The 22854-nt window shown below is 41.1% G+C and overlaps 1 protein-coding gene across 2 annotated transcripts; it reads left to right on the top strand.

The window, feature by feature from the left end:
* The first annotated feature begins 7214 nt into the window (after positions 1-7214).
* On the top strand, positions 7215-21619 carry LOC124001148 (tetraspanin-3-like). Of its 2 annotated transcripts, none has more exons than XM_046307746.1 (7): positions 7215-7394; positions 16333-16524; positions 16735-16809; positions 18197-18298; positions 18410-18562; positions 18651-18734; positions 20679-21619. In XM_046307746.1, the coding sequence occupies exons 1-7, from the start codon at positions 7302-7304 to the stop codon at positions 20769-20771; spliced, it is 792 nt and encodes a 263-aa protein (XP_046163702.1). In that variant the 5' UTR covers positions 7215-7301; the 3' UTR covers positions 20772-21619. The 2 variants fall into 2 exon arrangements, with proteins under 2 accessions (XP_046163702.1, XP_046163710.1); XM_046307754.1 differs by having other exon boundaries at positions 7219-7521.
* Positions 21620-22854: the final 1235 nt, after the last annotated feature.

Raw genomic sequence — 22854 nt, 5'->3', positions numbered from 1 at the left:
CAGCAGCTTACCACCCTGCATCCCACTGCTGGCTGGCTTCTGAAGCTAAGCAGGGTTAGTTCTGGTCAGTCCCTGGGTGGGAGACCAGATGCTACTGGAAGTGATGTTGGAGGGCCAGTAGGAGGCACCCTTTCCTCTCATCAACAAAAAATATATAATATAATATCCCAATTCCCTGGGGATGTGATTGGGGACATTACCCTGTGTAGGGTGCTGTCTTTCAGATGGGATGTTAAAAGGGTTTCCTGTATCTCTGTGGTCATTAAAGATCCCATGGCACTTATTGTAAGAGTAGGGGTGTTAACCCTGGTGTCCTGGCTAAATTCCTTATCTCACCTTATCATCCCCAGGTTACAATTGGCTCATTTGTCTACTATTCCCCAGGTTATTACTGTGAATGAGAATCTGTTCTCAGTCAACTTACCTGGTTAAATAAAAATATATTTTTCTTTCAAATCATATGGTTTGAATGAAAAGCCAAATTGTACCCTTACAAAAAAGATTGCAGTTTTGAAACTGCAGTAAAATTGCAGTAACTGTAGTCGACTGTGGTATTTTGGATGCAGTAATTGCAGAATAATTGCAGGGTACTGCAGTTACATTGCAAAATTACTGCAGTAAAAAAACGGCTATTTTGGATGCAGTATTTTCTGCATTCTGACGTTATACTGCACTCTGACTGCAATCTTTTTTTCGTAAGGGTAGGTCCAGGTAGTCACAAAAATAGATGGGAGTTCTTCAGGATCGGACCCTTTTTTCACATTTTCGCTAATAATGACATACCCAAATCTAACTGCCTGTAACTCAGGCCCTGAAGCAAGGATATGCATATTATTGGTACCATTTGAAAGGAAACACTTTGAAGTTTGTGGAAATGTGAAAGAAATGTAGGAGTAAATGGTTAAAGATAATACAAAGAAAAAAAAACATTATTTTGTATCCACAAAACACCAGTCTCAACGTCAACAGTGAAGAGGCGACTCCGGGATGCTGACCTTCTAGGCCTGTTTCTTATACTAGACACTCTAACATACTTGTCCTGTGGCTCAGTTGTGCACCGGGGCCTCCCACTCCTCTTTCTATTCTGGTTAGAGACAGTTTGCACTGTTCTGTGAAGGGAGTAGTACATAGCGTTGTACGGGATCTTCAGCCACTTGGCAATTTCTCGCATGGAGTAGCCTTCAGTTCTAAGAACAAGAATAGACTGACGAGTTTCAGAAGAAAGTTCTTTGTTTCTGGACATTTTGAGCCTGTAATTGAACCCACAAATGCTCCAGATACTCAACTAGTCTAAAGAAGGCCAGTTCTATTGCTTATTTAATCAGAACAACCATTGTCATATGTGCTAACATAATTGCAAAAGGATTTTCTAATGATCAATTGGTCTTTTAAAATGATAAACTTGGATTAGCTAACACAATGTGCCATTGGAACACAGGAGTGATGGTTGCGGATAATGGGCCTCTGTACGCCTATGTAGATATTCCATAAAAAATCTGCCGTTTCCAGCTACAATAGTTGTTTTAAACATTAACAATGTCTACTCTGTATTTCTAAAAAACAATGACATTTCTTAGTGACCCCAAACTTTTGAACGGTAGTATACATATCCCAACCAGAAGCATGCATGATGCATGAGAGCACCAGATGTTCTGGACAACTGTGTGATCACGCTCTCCGTAGCCGATGTGGCAAGACCTTTAAACATGTCAATATTCACAAAACCGCGTCTGCCACGCTGATCCTCAACAGTGGGGCCCCTCAGGGGTGTGTACCTAGTCCCCTCCTGTACTCCCTGTTCACCCATGACTGCGTGGCCAAACAAGACTCCAACACCATCATTAAGTTTTCTGATGACACAACAGTGGTCGGCCTGATCACCGACAACAATGAGACAGCCTATAGGGAGGAGGTCAGAGAATTGGCAGTGTGGTGCCAGGACAACAACCTCTCCCTCAATGTGATCAAGACAAAGGAGCTGTTTGTGGACTATAGGAAAAGGACGGCCAAACAGGCCCCCGTTAACATTGACGGGGCTGAAGTGGAGCAGGTCGAGAGTTTCAGGTTCCTTGGTGTCCACATCACCAACAAACTATCATGGTCCAAATACACTAGGACAGTTGTGAAGAGGGCATGACAACACCTTTTCCCCCTCAGTAAATCGCTTTATATAATCTTGACCGTTGTTTTTTCTAAGGCTAAGCAAACAAGGGGTAGCATATGCTTTTTGCCCCTCTCTATAAGGATTAGGCCTATATCCTCACATACCCCCTCAATTTGAGCCCTGCTTTTAAACATAAGACATCTCTACAGAAATGTATAGCCTAAGGATTGCATGGTGACAGTGATTCTGTTAAACCGTTAAACTGGGAACTCAGGGGGAAAAATTAGGTCAGAGAAAGATGCCAAGGTTTCCAGTCCCAGTCTGAGCATGTTTTTTCAGAGTTCACAATTGTCTTGAACGCACTGAAGTTGGAAGTCAGAGATTGCCGAGTTCCGAGATGTTTTGAATGCGCCACTAGAGACCTAGGCTACCTCTTATTTCTGAATAGGGCTACCTCCAGCAAAGAAGCCCTTGTGTCTGTATTGATGTGAGAAATAGGCATATCTACACAGAAATCAAATCAAATCCAAATGTATTTGTCACGTGTGCCGAATACAACAACCTTACAGTGAAATGCTTACTTACAGGCTCTAACCAATAGTGCAAAAAGGTATTAGGTGAACAATAGGTAGGTAAAGAAATAAAACAACAGTAAAAAGACAGGCTATATACAGTAGCGAGGCTATAAAAGTGGCGAGGCTACATACAGACACCGGATAGTCAGGCTGTTTGGAGGTAGTATGTACATGTAGATATGGTTAAAGTGACTATGCCAACCTTACTTTTCTACCTGACAACTTTACGGTTATTACCGTTTATATTTTTAGTTTTTCCCTCACTCAACTTTTTCCCTCCGGACGCTTTATCTGGACATGGTTCGTCAGGACCTCCAACAGCCTAAGCTAAGTAGTAACATTAACGTGATGCCTTCTAATTGCAGTCTCTGTACTCATAATATACAGGAGAATGATCGCCTTATAGCGAGGATATCTGTGCTGCAAGCCCAGCTTCAGACGCAATCGTTAGGCAAGGGTAATTTTAGTGTAGGAAAGGATGAAACAGCATCTGTGCCACCAGTAAGTACAGATAGTAACGTTAGTATAAATCCCCTCGTACGGTCCCCGCAGCCGGACAACTTTCTCATGGCTTCTGGAGGGAAATGCTGTAGGAATGCTCAACCGGTGTCTCTCATTCAGCCGACAGAAACTTTCAACCGGTTTTCCACATTAAGCAGGGACAGAAACTTTCAACCGGTTTTCCATATTAAGCAGCGAGTCGGAGTCTGAGGCCGAGCCTTCTCTGGTCTCTACTCCTATTCCTATCGGACCTTGTAGTCATAGCAGATAATATTCTAATTTGTGATTTTAATATTCACATGGAAAAGTCCACAGACCCACTACAAAAGGCTTTCGGAGCCATCATCGACTCAGTGGGTTTTGTCCAACAACTCTCTGGACCTACTCACTGTCACAGTCATACTCTGGACCTAGTTTTGTCCCATGGAATAAATGTTGTGGATCTTAATGTTTTTCCTCATAATCCTGGACTATCAGACCACCATTTTATTACGTTTGCAATCACAACAAATAATCTGCTCAGACCCCAACCAAGGAGCATCAAAAGGTGTGCTATAAATTCTCAGACAACCCAAAGATTCCTTGATGCCCTTCCAGACTCCCTCTGCCTACCCAAGGACGTCAGAGGACAAAAATCAGTTAACCACCTAACTGAGGAACTCAATTTAACCTTGCGCAATACCCTAGATGCAGTTGCACCACTAAAAACTAAAAACATTTCTCATAAGAAACTAGCTCCCTGGTATACAGAAAATACCCGAGCTCTGAAGCAAGTTTCCAGAAAATTGGAACGGAAATGGCGCCACACCAAACTGGAAGTCTTCCGACTAGCTTAGAAAGACAGTACCGTGCAGTATCGAAGAGCCCTCACTGCTGCTCGATCATCCTATTTTTCCAACTTAAATGAGGAAAATAAGAACATTTTTGATACTGTTGCAAAGCTAACTAAAATGCAGCATTCCCCAAGAGAGGATGCCTTTCACTTCAGAAGTAATAAATTCATGAACTTCTTTGAGGAAAAGATCATGATCATCAGAAAGCAAATTACGGACTCCTCATTAAATCTGCGTATTCCTCCAAAGCTCAGTTGTCCTGAGTCTGCACAACTCTGCCAGGACCTAGGATCAAGAGAGACACTCAAGTCTTTTAGTACTATATCTCTTGACACAATGATGAAAATAATCATGGCCTCTAAACCTTCAAGCTGCATACTGGACCCTATTCCAACTAAACTACTGAAAGAGCTGCTTCCTGTGCTTGGCCCTCATATGCTGAACATAATAAAAGACTCTCTATCCACCGGATGTGTACAAAACTCACTAAAAGTGGCAGTAATAAAGCCTCTCTTGAAAAAGCCAAACCTTGACCCAGAAAATATAAAAAACTATCGGCCTATATCGAATCTTCCATTCCTCTCAAAATATTTAGAAAAAGCTCTCTAATTCTCTCTTTCTCTCTTTCTTTCTTTCTTTCTGTCTCTCTCTCGGAGAACCTGAGCCCTAGAACCATGCCTCAGGACTACCTGGCATGATGACTCCCTGCTGTCCCCAGTCCACCTGGCCGTGCTGCTGCTCCAGTTTCAACTGTTCTGCCTGCGGCTATGGAACCTTGACCTGTTCACCCGAAGTGCTACCTGTCCCAGACCTGCTGTTTTCAACTCTTTAGAGACAGCAGGAGCGGTAGAGATACTCTAAATGATCGGCTATGAAAAGCCAACTGACATTTACTCCTGAGGTGCTGACTTGTTGCACCCTCGACAACTCCTGTGATTATTATTATTTGACCCTGCTAGTCATTTATGAACATTTGAACATCTTGGCCATGTTCTGTTATAATCTCCACCTGGTAGAGCCTGAGGAGGACTGGCCACCCCTCATTGCCTGGTTCCTCTCTAGGTTTCGTCCTAGGTTTTGGCCTTTCTAGGGAGTTTTTCCTAGCCACCGTGCTTCTACAAATGAAATTGATTAGATTACTCTGGCAATCAAAATATTTTTTGCAAAATCATGTACATGTACACATTTGTAAAGGCATTCATGGTGAGATCTTTAATAATAAATTGAACAGACACTTAATCTAACACGACGCTTAAAACCTCTTTGGGAAAGTCGTATCGCTAGCACCCGGTCTCGACAACATCCGTTGAAATTTCAGAGCGCGAAATTCAAAAATACAAAATGTATAATATTAAACATTCATGAAAATACAAGTGTTATACATCGATTAAAAGCTGAACTTCTTTTTAATCCAGGCGCTTTGTCAGATTTCAAAAAGTCTTTACGGTGAAAGCATACCATGCGATTATCTGAGGACAGCACCCCGCAAACAAAAGCATTTAAAACATTTTCCAACCAAGCAGATGCATCACGAAAATCAGAAATAGTGATAAAATAAATCACTTACCTTTGAAGATCTTCCGCTGTTTGCAATCCAAAGGGTCCCAGCTAAATCACAAATGGTCGTTTTGTTCGATAAAGTCCTTCTTTATATCCTAAAAAATTCTGTTTTGTTGGCACGCTTGACTCAGTAATCCACCGGTTTCCCTCGTTCAAAATGCATACAAATGAATCTTGTAAGTTACCATTGAAATTCTTCCAAACAAGTCAAACAACGTTCCTAATTAATCCTCAGGTACCCTAATATGTAAATAAACAATCAAATTGAAGACTAAGAATAGTATATTCATTACCAGAGATAAATAACCAAGTGTGCGCCCTCACCGGAACGCGCTACAAACACTACAGCCAAAATGGAGCCAATTACAAAAACTACAAATTCTAGCAAATTTTTCAAAAAACAAGCCTGAAACTCTTTCTAAAGACTGTTGACATCTAGTGGAAGCCCTAGGAACTGCAATATGGGAGGTATTACTTTTATATTCCCATTGACAGCCATAGTAATCAGGGGTGATGGATTGTCCTCGGGTTCTCGCCTGCCAAATCAGTTCTGTTATACTCACAGACATTATTTTAACAGTTTTGGAAACTTTAGAGTGTTTTCTATCCAATACTACCAATTATATGCATATCCTAGCTTCTTACTCAGGCAGTTTACTTTGGGCACCTCATTCATCCAAACTTCCGAATACTGCCCCCTATCCCAAAGAAGACATGTAGACGTTAAGGCTTTCATGGTTAGATCGAACACTGTTAACACTACGTCAATGTGGCAGTGTGGCAGTGTGATGTTGTTCCCCTAGATTATGCACCAAGTTGCACACAAGGACAAATTCAAATAGGCCAGGTCAAGAGGGGATGTTAATAATTTGATAATAATAATAATAATTCAGTGTATTTTTTAAATTTAATTAAAGCTGCATAGCTAATGTTTTTCTTTGGTGTACAAACACTTTTTCATATCAATATTGTACATACATGATGATGATTGTAAAACTTTTTTTAGATTTTGTTTTATCTGTATTTCCGTACCCCCTTATTGTTCTCTTTTGCCTGACCTTCGGCTAGCAAGGTATATTGTCCTTGGCTCCGAAATGGTTTAATATAAAACCATTATAATGTTACACAATGTACTGTTATGCTACCATAAGTTTGTTACAATGTGGATAATATAAAAATTTATGTTAACAAGTTTCACAAAGCTTGCTAACTAGGGTATCTATTGTAACTTGTGAGTACTTGGGACAGTGTTTGAGTGAGTGTCTCATGTGCTTGCGCAGGTGCTTTGAGACCTAGGACTGCGCCAAGGGTTAACATAATGTGTGTTGTCTCTTTGTGTGCAGGGCAAAATAAAAAATAATTCCACTAGCAGACCTTCAGTTGTGGCAGCATCCTAATTAAAAGTACACAACGCAGAACGAACCACGCTACATCTACATGACTTGTACGTGTCACGTGACATGAACATGTCGGCAATTTGAAGACTTGGAAGACCTTAGGGGACGTCGTGAAGGGTATCTGTAGCTTCCGGAGGCTTAATTCTGGCACTTATCACCCCCCCCATACAAACGAATCGGGAGGACGTGGTACGTCCTTTACATATGTAATTTACTCACTGATCCATATGTTTGTATTATGATACAAACACTGCTAGCACAGATAGAACAACGAGTTAGTTATACAAAATATATGCTGCTAAAATGAGTTGAGGTTGCAGCATCGGGTCACATGACCTCCAACTGGTTGGTTTTTGTGGTGCTGGCGCTCCGGTGTGTGGGAGTCAGAATCTACTCCAGTCGGGCATGGATTACAAACGCAGGGGTATATAGCCAGCCATTTTGCAAATACGTTTTTACCATAATAATAGACAATACCTGTTTTAAACATGGGGCAGTGTGGTATTACCTCATCAAAGACGGTGCTGGTTTTTCTGAACTTAATTTTTTGGGTAAGTCAAAACGACATCTTGTCGTTTGGGAATGAATGCGCAACATCCCTTCCTCAACCATAATACGCAGCAAATGTGCAAGCAACCTGCTAGCCATTCAAGGCAACCTCGGCCCATGTTTGTCTATTTGTAGCATCAATATAGCTAGCTAACGTTACTGTTTGAGAATTTGGGCTATTATAATTCAATGTTCTTGCAGTCATGTTGTTGCTGCCCCTTTTAGATGTAACTAGTTGTCTGAACATTTCCTTTGCTTCTCTTTTCATTTCTGGTCTGGTTGCTTTGGCTACTGCGGCTAGAGGGAGTTAAATGCATGGCTTTTCTGCCCCATTTCTCCCAGGACGAAAGCCACTGCCTGCCCTGCAGTCTACCCCTTTGAACCTTTTTTAAAATGCCACTTCTCATACAATACTAGCCTGGTAACCACCAGACAGTGCACCACTGTCAAACAGGTAATATCTAACAAAATCTAACAAAACCTAACACACAGAATCTAGTAAAGGAATGGGACAAGAGTATATACAGTTGAGGTTGGAAGTTTACATACACATTAGCCAAATACATCACAATCTCTGGGAATTTTTATTAGGATTAAATGCCAGTCTTACGTCAGTTGGGATCACCACTTTATTTTAAGAATGTCAAATGTCAGAATAATAATAAAGAGTGATTTATTTAAGCTTTTATATCTTTCATCACATTCCCAGTGGTTCATAAGTTTCCGTACACTAAATTAGTATTTGGTAACATTGCCTTTAAATTGTTTAACTTGGGTGAAACGTTTCGGGTAGCCTTCCACCATCTTCCCACAATATGTTGGGTGAATTTTGGCCCATTCCTCCTGCCAGCTGGTGTAAAGGAGTCAAGTTTGTAGGCCTCCTTGCTCGCACGTGCTTTTTCAGTTCTGCCCACAAATGTTCTATAGGACTGAGGTCAGGGCTTTGTGATGGCCACTCCAATACCTTGACTTTGTTGTTCTTAAGCCATTTTGCCACAACTTTGGAATAATTATTGGGGTCATTATCCATTTGGAAGACTCATTTGCAACCAAGCTTTAACTTCCTGACTGATGTCTTGAGATGTTGCTTCAATATATTCACATAATTTTCCTACCTCATGATGCCATCTATTTTGTGAAGTGCACCAGTCCCTCTTGCAGCAAAGCACCCCCACAACATGATGCTGCCACCTGTGTGCTTCACGGTTAGGATGGTGTTCTTCGGCTTGCAAGCCACCCCGCTTATCCTCCAAACATAACGATGGTCGTTATGGCCGAACAGTTCTATTTTTGTTTCATCAGACCAGAGGACATTTCTCCAAAAAGTGTGCAGTTGCAAACCGTAGTCTGTATTTTTTTATGGCGGTTTTGGAGCAGTGGCTTCTTCCTTGCTGAGCAGCCTTTCAGGTTATGTCGATATAGGACTCGTTTTACTGTGGTTATAGATACTTTTGTACCTGTTTCCTCCAGCATCTTCACAAAGTCCTTTGATGTTCTGGGATTGATTTGCACTTTTTGCACCAAAGTACGTTCATCTCTAGGAGACAACTTGTCTTCCTGAGCGATATGACGGCTGCGTGATCCCATGGTGTTTATACTTGCATACTATTGTTTGTACAGATGAACATGGTACCTTCAGGCGTTTGGAAATTGCTCCCAAGGTTGAACCAGACTTGTGGAGGTCTACAATTTATTTTCTGAGGTCTTTGCTGAATTTGTTTAGATTTTCCCATGATGTCAAGCAAAGAGGCACTGAGTTTGAAGGTAGGCCTTGAAATACATCCACAGGTACATCTCCAATTGATTCAAATTATGTCAGTAGCTGATCAGAAGTTTCTAAAGCCATGACATCATTTTCTGGAATTTTCCAAGCTGTTTAAAGGCACAGTCAACTTAGTGTATGTTCATTTCTGACCCACTGGAATTGTGATACAGTGAAATAATCTGTCTGTGAACAATTGTTGGAAATATTACTTGTCATACACAAAGTAGATGTCCTAACCGACTTGCCAAAACTATAGTTTGTTAATGAATCCAACCTAAGTGTATGTAAACTTCCAACTTCAATTATAAGTATAAAATATATGGATGAGCAGTGACCGAGCAGCTAAGATGCAATAGATAGTAAAGAATAGATACAGTTTACATAATATACATATGAGATGAGTAAATGCGTGTGTAGACATTTATTAAAGTAACTAGTGTTCCATTTATTAAAATGGCCAATGATATCAAGTCTGTAGGTAGGCAGCTGCCGATCTGTGCTAGTGGTGGCTGTTTTAACAATCTGATTGCTTTGAGGTTGAAAAACAGCTTCTATCTCTCTGTCCAGCTTTGCACCTTCAACACACTGTCTGTGTGTGGACCATTTCAGTTGTCGGTGAAATGTACGCCGATGAACTTTAAAACTTTCCACCTTCTCCACTGCTGTCCTGTGGATAGGGGGGTGCTCCCTTTGTTATTTCCTGAGGTCCACGATCATCTCTTTTCTTTTCCTGACATTGAGTGAAAGGTTATTTTTCTGACACCACACTGAGGGCCCTCGCCTCCTCCCTGTTGGCTGTCTCGTTGTTTTTGGTTATCAAGCCTACCGCTGTTGTGTCTTCTGCAAACGTGATGATTGAGTTGGAGGCTAGCATGGTCACACAGTTGTGGGTGAACAGGGAGTACAGAAGGGGGCTGAGAACTCACCCTTGTGGGGCCCCAGTGTTGATGTTCAGCGGAGTGGAGATGTTGTTTCCTACCTTCACCACCTGGGGGTGGCCCGTCAGGAAGTCCAGGACCCAGTTGCACAGAGGAGGGTTGAGATCTAGGGTCTCAAGCTTAATGATGAGTTTGGAGGGTACTCTGGTGTTGAATGCTGAGCTGTAGTGAACAGCATTCTTACATTGGTCTTCCTCTTGTCCAGATGGGATAGGGCAGTGTGATGGCGATTGCATTGTATGTTGACTTATTGGGTCGGTAAAAAAAGTCTTTGACTAGTCTCTCAAAGCACTTCATGATGACAGAAGTGAGTGCTACGGGGCGATAGTCATTTAGTTCAATTACCTTAGCTTTCTTGGGAACAGGAACAATGGTGGCCATCTTGAAGCATGTGGGGACAGCAGGCTGGGATGGGGATTAGAGGTCGACCGATTAATCGGCATGGCTGATTAATTAGGTTCGATTAAAAAAAAAAAAGTTTTGATAACAGTCGGTAGTCTACCTTTTTGGATGCCGATTACATTGCAATCCACGATGAAACTGCGTGGCAGGCCTACCACCTGTTACGTGAGTGAGCCTGCCATGCGAGTGCAGCGTCAGAAGGAGCCAAGGTAAGTTGCTAGCTAGCATTAAACTTCTCTTATAAACACAATCAATCTTCACATAATCACTAGATAACTAACTACACATGGTTGATGATATTACTAGGTTAATTAGCTTGTCCTGCGTTGCATATAATCAATGTGGTGCCTGTTAATTTATCATCGAATCGCAGCCTACTTCAACTTCGCCAAACGGGTGATGATTTAACAAAAACACATTGCCGAAAAAAAGCACAATCATTGCACAAATGTACCTAACCATAGACATTAATGCCTTTCTTAAAATCAATACCCAGAAGTATATATTTTTATACCTGCATATTTAGTTAAAATAAATTAATGTTAGCAGGCAATATTAACTAGGGAAATTGTGTCACTGCTCTTGCGTTCAGTGCAAGCAGAGTCAGGGTATATGCAATAGCTTGGGCCGCCTGGCTCGTTGTGAACTAATTTGCCAGAATTTTACATAATTATAACATAACTTTGAAGGTGGTGCAATGTAACAGCAATATTTAGACTTAAGGTTGCCACCCGTTTTATAAAATACGTAACAGTTCCGTAATTCACTGAAAGAATAAACGTTTTGTTTTTTGAAATTATAGTTTCTGAACCACCAGCTTTCATGTGTTCTCATGTTCTGAGCAAGGAATTTAAACGTTAGCTTTTTTACATGGCACATATTGCACTTTTACTTTCATCTCCAACAGTGTTTTTGCATTATTTAAACATGTTTCATTATTTATTTGATACTAAATAGATTTTATTTCTGTATTATATTAAGTTAAAATTAAAGTGTTCATTGTTCATTCAGTATTGTTGTAATTGTCATAGATTAAAATGGGCTGATTTATATAGTATGTCTGCTTTTCTTTTGGTTCTCCAATAAATGGTATCAGCGTTGAAAAATAATAATCGGTCGACCTCTAATAGGGATTGATTGAATATGTCCATAAACACACCAGCCAGCTGGTCTACACGTGCTCTGAGGACGCAGCTAGGGATGCCGTCTGGGCCATCAGCCTTGCGATGGTTAACACATTTTAAATGTTTTACTCACGTCGGTCACGGAGAAGGAGCGGCCCGCGTCGGTGGCACTGTATTGTCCAAAAGCGTGTAAAGAAGTTGTTTAATTTGTCTGGAAGCAAGATGTTGATGTCTGCGACGGGGCTGGTTTTCTTTTTGTAATCCTTGATTGTCTGTAGACCCTGCCACATACGTATTGTGTTTGAGCCGTTGAATTGCGACTCCACTTTGTCTCTATACTGACATTTACATGCTGACCAAACCGGACACATCGCGTCGCGAGCGTCGAAAATCCATTTAGAAATCCATGTTATTCAATTATTGCACCCACACTGCTTGCACGCGCCAACGAGCGTCTGTGTTGCCAAGGGCTAAAATAGAACTCCTTTCTATTTTTGACGCAGATCGCGCTGCAAGTCCTGCCTCTCCTATCTCCTCATTGGTTTATAGAAGCAAGTACCCACGTGCCATCTCCTCATTGGTTATACCCACGTGGGTGATTGAAAGATTAAATGTTTTGCTGGTTGTTGTGGTAATACTATGAAAGTGTAGATGCCAATCACTGTATAAGTTCAAATATGAAAAAGCCTGGAAGGAGGAGAGATGACTAGAAAACAGCCAACCAAATCGTTTATGTGTTGATTGTTATTAATTGTAATTGTGATTAATTGTAGAGGGCCTTGTGCATTTCAGGTAAAATAACAACTCAATGTTTATATCCCAGGACAAATTAGCTAGCAACAGCAAGCTAGCTAAATAGGACAAATTAGCTAGCAAGCTAACTAGCTAAATTGCCAAAACATGTTTAATGCTTTTTGACCTGTCCTCAAATTAATGTCATTGGTTCAGAGTTTGTTTTGGTATTTTAACCTGCGTGTCATGATCACGTTTGGAGTAGGGGGACAAAAGAAATGTATGCACGATAGCACACGATGGTGCACGCTCGCAGCCGGTTTGGGTTCCGTGTTAGCTTATTTGATTGCCTTACGGAGGGAATAACTACACTGTTTGTGTTCGACCATATTTCCAGTTACCACCGCATTTAGGCATGTGCTTTCAGTTTTGCTCGAAAGCTGCCATCAGTCCACGGTTTCTGGTTAGGGAAGGTTTTAATTGTCACAGTGGGTACAACATCTCCTATACACTTCCTTCTAAACTCGCTCACAGGATAAGCTTTTACGTCAATGTTATTTGAGGCTACCCGGGAACATATCCCCAGTCCATGTGATCGAAACAATCTTGAAGCGTGGAATCCGATTGGTCAGACCAGCATTGGATTGACCTAAGCACGGGTGCTTCCTGTTTTAGTTTCTGCCTATAGGGGGGGGCAACAAGATGAAGTCATGGTCAGATTTGCCAAAAGGAGTGCTGGGGAGGGTCTTGTATGCATCGCAGAAGTTAGAGTAGCAATGGTCGAGCGTGTTCACAAATTAGCTTTGTTAAAATCCCAAGCTACAATAAATGCAGCCTCAGGATTAGAGGTCGGCCGATTAACTTGAAATCAGCCATTCCGATTTTCATAACAATCGGAAATCGGTATTTTTGGGCACCGATTTAAAAAAAAAAAATAATTAAAAAATAGCAATAATTTACAAAATCTTTATTTGATCTTGGCAAGTCAGTTAAGAACTGATCCAATCTTGCAACCTTACAGTTAACTAGTCCAACGCAATAACGACCTGCCTCTCTCTCGTTGCACTCCACAAGGAGCCTGCCTGTTACGCAAATGCAGTAAGCCAAGGTAAGTTGCTAGCTAGCATTAAACTTTAAACTTGTCTTGTAAAAAACAATCAATCATAATTACTAGTTAACTACACATGGTTGATGATATTACTAGCTATTATCTAGCGTGTCCTGCGTTGCATATAATCTGACTGAGCATACAAGTATCTGACTGAGCGGTGGTAGGCAAAACCAGGCACGTAAACATTCATTCAAACAGCACTCTCGTACGTTTTGCCAGCAGCTTTTTGTTGTGCATCAAGCATTGCGCTGTTTATGACTTCAAGCCTATCAACTCCTGAGATGAGGCTGGTGTAACCGAAGTGAAATGGCTGGCTAGTTAGCGCGCGCTAATAGTGTTTCAAACTTCACTCGCTCTGAGCCTTGGGGTGTTTGTTTCCCTTGCTCTACGTGGGTAACGATGCTTGGATGTGGTGGCTGTTGTCGTTGTGTTGCTGGTTCGAGCCCAGGGAGGAGCGGGGAGAGGGACGGAAGCTATACTGTTACACTGGCAATACTAAAGTGACTATAAGAACATTCAATAGTCAACGGTTAATTAAATACAAATGGTATAGAGGGAAATAGTCCTATAATTCCTATAATAACTACAACCTAAAACTTCTTACCTGGGGATATTGAAGACTCATGTTCAAAGGAACCACCAGCTTGTCATTATTACAAATACATTAAAAAACTAAATAAAAATTGTCCGATTTAATCGGTATCGGAGTTTTTGGTCCTCCAATAATCGATAATGTCTTGGGGGGGGGGGGGGGATATACTTGGCTGTGACGATGGCTGAGGAGAGTTCTTGGGAGATAATACAGTCTAAGAATTCTAGGTCAGGTGAACAAAAGGACTTGAGTTCCTGTATGTTGTTACAATTACACCATGAGTCGTTAATCCTGACACATACACCTCCACCCTTCTTCATACCGGAGAGATCTTTATTCCTGTCGGCGCGATGCACTGAAAATCCCGTTGGCTGTATGGACTCCGACAGCATGTCCCCAGCTAGCCATGTCTCCGTGAAAGAGAGTATGTTACAATCCCGGATATCTCTTTAGAAATCAACTCTTGCCCTGATTTCGTCTACTTTGTTAACTAGGGACTGGACATTAGCGAGTAATATGCTTGGAAGTGCTGGATGGTGTGCGCGCATCCAAAGCCTCACTAGAAGACTGTTCCAGCACCCTCTCCTTTGGCGGCGTTGTTTTGGATCGGCCTCTGGAATCAGTTAAAATGCCCTGGGAGGTACAGACAAAGGATCCGCTTTGGGAAAGTCGTAAACTTGGTTGTAGTGCTGGTAAGTTGATGTCTCGCGGATATCCAATAGTTCTTCCCGTTTGTATGTAATAACACTTAAGGTTTTCTGGGCTAACGATGTAAGAAATACATTTAAAAAAAAATACTGTACAGTTTCCTAAGGACTAGAAGCGAAGCCAATTATTCGCCACCCTATGGGACTCCCAATCACGGCCGGTTGTGATACAGCCTGGATTCGAACCAGGGTGTCTGTAGTGACACCTCTAGCACTGAGATGCAGTGCCATAGACCGCTGTGCCACTCAGGAGATACCTTTAGCACAGGTGTTTAAACTGAGTCAGGGTCTCAACTTACAAGTTCAAATAGTAGAATACACAAGGTGCAATTTAGAATTGTAGAATTGTAGTTGTCCATCAGCAGTTTCTCTCTGTCAAACATTTTTTAGATAGCTGTACACTAAACTAACTTAGCAATCTAAACTTGTAACTATGGTCTAAATACTGATTTTGTTAGTCAGTCTAACTCAGATTTCATATAAAAAAACTGCAAAAATACCTATAAACCTTATGCCAATGTGTTAAACAGCAAATTGTCCTCTCTGCAAAATGAGTAGACTTGCATGAAATTTGTTATCAAGTGCAAAATCTCTTCTCTGCCCCATGGCAAAATGTGTACAATTGCAGCAACGAACTTTCTTTTAAAACTGCAACACTTTCTCTACACCATGGCAAGATGTGTACAATTGCACAAAACTAACAGTATTTCTCTCCACTGTCAAGAGGGGGGGGGCACAAAGGTTTACTCTCAATGTGGAGGGGTTGTGGATGTGAGTACTCAGACCCGTGAGCATCTGAGGCCCCTCATGATGAGTTGCCCATCTCTGCTTTATTCCCCAGAAGACACCTTCATGAAGTTTTGTTAAGAGCTCTGATGCACTTTCTGAATGTTATCACGCATTGCTTGCGGTACAGTTTTAGAAATGTAAGGACCAATTTTTCATCAGTGAGAAATCATTTTCAAAAAACAAAGGTTAAACACACCTTTTTTGGGGGTTAGTGTTCACACACGGCCATATCTACACGTTACAGCGCTTGTTTACGGAAGATAAAGGTGATCACTAGTGAGCTCAAACACCTGTAAGCGAACTGGGAAGTAAGTGTAGTTTGTCGGCTGGAGGCACACAGCCGTATGTGCAAACCTGCTAAGGTAAGTATATATATTTTTTATTTGAACGATTATTTCTTGCTGATATACATATACATGTTTCTAAACCTGTATCACAAGCGATGATTATTGACTTTTCTAAACATTAAGCGGTGCTTGTAGCAGAGAACACTTAGGATAAGGCAGAATACCCTGTAAATGCCTTGGGTTTTCATATCATCTCAGGGACCATCAGACTCAGAGGCTGTACTCATTCAAACATTTTATTTCATTTGCGTTTTTGTGGTATTAATACTATTTCTCTCTCCCCCCACCCATCCACCCATCATACAGGCAGCAGCAGGGATTTTGTGCTATGTTGGAGCCTACGTGTTCATCACGTATGATGACTACGACCACTTCTTTGAAGATGTGTACACCCTTATCCCTGCTGTGACCATAATTGCAGTAGGAGGCCTCCTTTTCATAATCGGTCTTATTGGATGTTGTGCCACAATACGAGAAAGCCGCTATGGGCTTGCAGCGGTCAGTGAATGTTTTCTTAGCACCTACTACTACAACGTTCAACCTGGGCTCAGATATCATATCTCTCTGTGTTCCTGTTGTCCAGATGACTGATTACTAAATGCATAGCATTACAGTTTATTGATTTAAATGTGCCTCTTATGAATGCCAAGCACCCATTTTATTTTCAGGAGTTTCTTCTATGTTTAATTATTCCTTTTCTCCCCACAGTTTGTCGTCCTTCTCCTGCTGGTGTTTGTGACGGAAGTGCTTGTGGTGGTTTTTGGTTATATTTACAGGTCAAAGGTGTGTAAAACCCTATTCTCATGGGACTAGTTTTATTGGGAGAGATGGGGTTCTGTAATTATGTGTACGAGCACAAATCACCATATCCATTATTTATGTCCCCCATCCGACTCTACCATGTTGGTCATTTTTACATAGCAGGAGAGTAATAATTCCTAAAACCTACTGTTTTTCAACGAACTCCAAGGTCCTCTGAAAATACTAGTCACGTGCGAATCGACATCCCTGTGTTTTGAGAGAAATGTCTTGAGTTTGACAGGTGTAGCTTGTGGTTTGAGCAAGAAAACAATAACTGATTAGATAAATTGATGCTTAAAACAAAGCAGCATTATAACTGAACAAACTTTTGGCAATGACAAGGTCACTTTCTCATCCATAGCCTAAAAGTGCATCTCAAGTGTGTGCTGTTTAGCTCCCATCTGCAGGTTGTGGGGCATTTATGATGTCTACTACAGATCTATAAAGTAATGATTATGATCACACTTCCTCAATTTAAATATTGTGGCGACACTTATACCAAAAAATATTTGGTAGCCAAGCTCTAGTTATCAGTGTAGCCTGTTATCACCTGGACATGTTGGCATATCTTCAAGCCTAGACTAAAAACCTCCAGAATGAAAGAATTACAGGCATCTGTTTGGAAAAAACAAATCCTGTCTGATTCTTCCTCTGGAATAACGGATATTCTGGAGTAATAATTACATAACCAACATTCTCTAGTAAAACTAATTCCATGTGAATAGGGCTTAAGTAAAGTACATATAAATCAAGCTTACAGTGCGTTTGTGAAATAAAGATTTTGTTCAGGATACCAATTCTTTAGATATGTTCTCAATGGGGAAAGAAAATTCTACCAGCCACAATATTACAGCTGTGGCTGCTTTGTGTGTCTCTACCTTCTTGCCCTTTGTGCTGTTGTCTGTGCCCAATAATGTTTGTACCATGTTTTATGCTGCTACCATGTTGTATTGCTACCTTGCTGTGTTGCTGCCTTGCTATGTTGTTATCCTAGGTTTGTCTTTATGTTGTGTTGTCTCTCTTGTTGTGATGTGTGTTTTGTCCTATATTTTATTTTTATCCCAGGCTCCTGTCCCCGCAGGAGGCCTTTTGGTAGGCCTTCATTGTAAATAAGAATTTGTTCTTAACTGACTTGCCTAGTTAAAGGTTAAATACAAAAATTAAATTGAAAAAAATTACCCATTTTCTCCATGGAAAACATGGTAGCCACTGTCTTTTTCTATTTAGACTACATGTTTGGAGATTTGTTTTCCCTTGACAGGAAAAGTGCTATCCAAAGTAAAGTGACTGGATACAGTGATATTCATTAGAAAAGCATTGAGGTTGTGTAAGATGGACGTATTAAGCACAGTTACCTGTTTGTTTACAGGTTGAAGACGAGGTCAATCACTCTATCCAGAAGGTGTACAATGAGTACAATGGCACCAACACAGATGCTCCGAGCCGTGCCATTGACTACGTGCAAAGACAGGTGTTGGCATGGAACTTGAGCAATTCATGTTTTGTGTAACAGTTTTAAAGTAATTTTAAAGCTGTATTGAATTGACCTAGTATTGACCATCACCATTTGTCATGCCTGCAGCTCCACTGTTGTGGGATTCACAATTACTCCGACTGGAGGAACACACGCTGGTTTAATGAGTCTCGAAACAACAGTATACCAGTGAGCTGCTGCAAACCTAACGTCAGCAACTGTACAGGCTCTCTAGCCCATCCTGGAGACCTCTATCCAGAGGTAAGAGATCCAAAACGTACCTATGCTTTTCTTGCATGCATAATATACAAATGGATTCTTACACAATGTATTGTTTGTGTGTCTCCAGGGTTGTGAAGCCCTTGTTGTGAAGAAACTAAAGGAGATTATTATGTATGTCATCTGGGCTGCACTGACATTCGCTGCAATTCAGGTAAAATAAAACTTCCATCAGCTCTCTTTCATTCAACTAATGAACTGATGCTTGTGCCCATGGAAGCTTCTCCGCCAAGGCGGAGAAAATAGGATTCTGCTCTATTTTTCAAGCGGCGCCGGAGTTGTTGACCAATCACAGTAGAAAACGTTGCCTACATGGTGATACGTCAACACGTACGTCCAACAGTAGGACCAGCTAATTTGCCCACTCCAGCTAGCTGGGTAACTATCAGTTTACAGAATCACATTTAACAATAAAAAACATTGTTTTGGCACATTCGCATATTTCCATTAAATAATGCGTACTTTGTGAAGTGCGTGTGTGCAATAACTCAATTTGCCTTGGCTTGCCTTCTAAACAACGTTTTTTTTTTTTTTTTACTTCGGTAAAGTCTACAAAACTTTATCCACTGTTCGTAACAGATTCTAGTTTTGGGAACAGAAAACTGTATTGAGATCAAATGTTTAGTCGATGAGAAAATTTGCAGAATGTCGGCCAAAATCCATCTTGTTCCATCTTCTCCCACTGCCGGCCACTGAGCTTCCTCTCTCTACCATATTTGGTTGTGGAAATGCCATGTTTCACATGTATACATCCGGTGAAATATCTGTCTTATTGTTCTATTTGTGCTGTTGCCCTAGTGTGTGAAGGCACTAGCCGCTTTGACTAGAGGGACAAGTGGGATACTCTGCGGGGTACTCAGCTATTTTCCGCTGGCTATCTGAAAAGCACTTATGGTATGAGTCATGAAATTATTCAGTATGGAGGCTGAGTGGGCCTGGGGTATGCCCGTATTATGTTAACCCCCTTGCCACACTCCAGCAAGCCTCAAGGAACAGGGACAGGGCACAGATGGGACTGTTACAGTTTTCATAGACTGGTTGGTTGTTTAGCAACAAAACTGACGCGTGTGCAACTATGGGGCAAATCAGACTGGGTTGGCTTAGATTGTTGTCAACGTGTAAACTATATTTAATCTCCAATGATTATTAAATACATTTGCACAATGAGCACTTGTCTCTCAAATACATTGTTGCAAATGTCTGGTTAGCTAGCAAGCTAATTTTAGCCATAGACATGAAATCAGTCAACACCTCAAAACAAGACCTGGTATCAAGAACAAGATGGAACAAACTGAAATGAGTCACTTATGATTCCCCACATGGCAGTTTCTTGTCATTGTTGGTAAGCTATCTGGCCAACTAGAATCAAAACAACTCATGGACTTCTGTCCCGTTGAAGCATGCTCATCGTTTTCGTGACATTGTCAGCTTACCCATCAATAGGGACAGGGGAAAATCTAGGAATTCAAGGTGATCTCAAACTAGGCTAAATAGAGGCTTAAGACAAAATGGTGTACCCCAGCCAATTTATCTTCACTTGATAGATATATTAGTTACTTTGATTTGTTAAAAATGTGCATAATTAGATTCTAGAGTCTGGGAAATTGAGTTGGTGAATTGAGACTGCATGTTATTTGCTAGATTTACCCCTTTTTCATTCCGTTCATTTGACTACAATGAGGGGGCAGCTACATGAGGGAGAGCTGCGTTAAAGCTCTGTCATTCATCACTTGATTTGTTTTTCTCATTGAAATTACTGGACAGCAGAAGGTCATAGTCTACATTTAAATTGCTGTTTATCAATGTCCTGTAGTTTCTTCTTTTATAATGTCACCTCTGCACTTCATTATTAGATTATCTTATTCTATGGGCTGGTGAGGCATCTGTGTGCATGTGAATCTGCTGGTTTGCAGTAATTCTAGAGGCTTTTGACCCAGATGTTTCTTTGTTTGCTGCTGATGTAGTTTTGTGTCCCTGCTCAGCCTTTCCTGGGAGACTAGTTAGCCTAGTGTCCAGGTCAGAGGTTGACAGGCGACCTCGTCAGGAAGGTATGGATGGATGACACTACATTTCAACCCCTGCTGTTTTCCTCTCCTAGGTATTTGGGATGCTGTGTGCCTTTGTTGTGCTGTGCCGGAGGAGCCGTGACCCTGCCTATGAACTTCTCATGACGGGGGGAACCTACGCATAAGGACCCTACACTCTCACATCACACCACACCACACACCTAGGCTCGTGGCTTTGTCAGTGGAGAGTGGTTCACTGGCTTGCCCAAGTTCAGGTCTCTACTGTAAGCTGAAAATCTCCTCACACACAGTGGCTCATACTCCACAATGGTGAAGTGGTGAAAAAACGATTTATTTACATGCTATGTAAATTGTTTTGTTTTAGGTGTCTTATTAAAAACGCTACAAGCCAAATTCTAAAATGGCGATTTAAACACGTTTTTTGTTTGTTTAATTTGTTGCTCTGACTACTTACCCCTTTGTTGTTTGAGGTAGACAAGGATGTGACTGATGGACCTACTGTACGGAATATGTGGACTGAATACTTTCCTCATGTCTGTTTGCACTGTGTATGGCCATGGAATATTTTATAACTATTTAAATCTATCATGTAAATGACTTGAGTTGAAGATTCCCTTGTATGAGGTTGCCTTGTGCTACTGCTTTGTTTGTGTCCAGATCTCACCCTTCACCAGCACCATTCTGTTTCTGATAAGAAGCAGTAGAACTATAGACTGTAGATTAATTACAGGCACTGGGTCGACCCACCAGGAATGAGCAGTAACCAAAGTGCAGTCAATTAACTGATCTGCTTTGTAAGAATGTGGGCATTTGATTCAGTGCATAAAACAGGCTTATTTAGGAATAATCCACATGCACTGTTACTGAGCTTTTGTTGTACTTTGTGTGGAGTTGAGCACACTATTTAGGCCTAGTTTTAAAATAGATTTTAGCCATGTACAGAAACCAGAGATGAATGTAAATAGAATGGGGTAAAACTAACAAGGAAATAAACTGCATATTCCATCCAGAATATTGTCTGTATTTTTATTTGTTTCTCTATCCCCAAAATATGCTCAAGTTTCTCTGCACACACAAGACTATAGCCATGCCTGGACATTAGAGCTGTGTGGTTTTCCCCACAAAGTTTCAACCATTTCTAACATGTAGCTAATGCCTTATGTTTCCTGGTCTAAGGGTTGATTTCTCTTCCAAGCCTTTATGCACTCTTGGTCAAAAGGGGCGTTCCGTCATGCTGACAAGCTCTCTGACCTCATTCAAGGCATGGCTACTTAATGTGCAAAGGATATCAAAAACAATTATCTCATTAGAACTAAAATCACATTCTTACCTTAACACATGCCTTCATCACTTGTCATATGCTCAATGTATCAGATGAAACCTCATACCTGTAATAGCCATACTTTCCAAGTTACAGTATTTCCTCCATAAGATTTTTAATGACATCACAAAATAATCAACCATATGACATTAGTTTTCCATATCTCCCCACTAACCATTCCCCACATTCGTTATGTTAGAATTATTGTTCCATTATTCACTTTCTGAATGTTAAGTCTCTGGAGACAAAGGGCCATTCCTTTAGCCAATACTGGAGGGTAGAGTTCTCTCCTGCTTAATTTACAACTGGGTGTGGCGGTGTCAAAACTGGCCCAGTGCTCCGCCGCCTTTGCAGGTAGGAGAGGGTCTGGTTATTGTTAGCCATTGCCAAGCTGATCTGACCCATTGTGATCCTCACAGGACAGTCACGACAGTCTTGAGTCACAAATGGACAGCTGCTTGTGGGGTTTTCAAAAATAAAGCCTATAAGGTTGAGCTATTCTGTAGAGGTCACATTGTGTTAGTAGGCCAAATTGTGACCCAAAGAAATATACAGAGCAAAAATATAAACGCAACATGTAAAGTGTTGGTTTCATGATCTGAAATAGAATATCCCAGAATTGTTCCATCCATAAGCTTCATTTACAAATTTGGTAGGGAGCATTTCTCCTTTAATAAGATAATCCATCCACCTGACAGGTGTGGCATATCAAGAAGCTGATTAAACAGCATGATTATTACACAGATGCAACTTGTGCCGGGTTACAATAAAAGTCCAATCAAATGTGCAGTTTGGTAACACAACACGATGCCACAGATGTCTCAAGTTTTGACGGAGCATACAATTGGCATGCTGACTGTAGTAATGTCTACCAGAGCTATTGCCAGATAATGTAATGTCAATTTCTCTACCATAAGCCACTTCCA

The sequence above is a fragment of the Oncorhynchus gorbuscha genome, linkage group LG02 (genome assembly GCF_021184085.1).
Source record: "Oncorhynchus gorbuscha isolate QuinsamMale2020 ecotype Even-year linkage group LG02, OgorEven_v1.0, whole genome shotgun sequence".
NCBI lineage: Eukaryota > Metazoa > Chordata > Actinopteri > Salmoniformes > Salmonidae > Oncorhynchus > Oncorhynchus gorbuscha.
Note: the sequence above shows the minus strand (reverse complement) of the source record. Positions and strands in the feature narration are given on the sequence as shown.

Coding starts and splice junctions, on each gene's coding strand:
- LOC124001148 (XM_046307746.1), top strand. CDS start 7,302: ATGACCTCCAACTGGTTGGTTTTTGTGGTGCTGGCGCTCCGGTGTGTG. Junction 7,395..16,332: donor CATGGATTACAAACGCAGGG/GTATATAGCCAG, acceptor CCCATCATACAG/GCAGCAGCAGGGATTTTGTG. Junction 18,563..18,650: donor CTGGAGACCTCTATCCAGAG/GTAAGAGATCCA, acceptor GTGTGTCTCCAG/GGTTGTGAAGCCCTTGTTGT.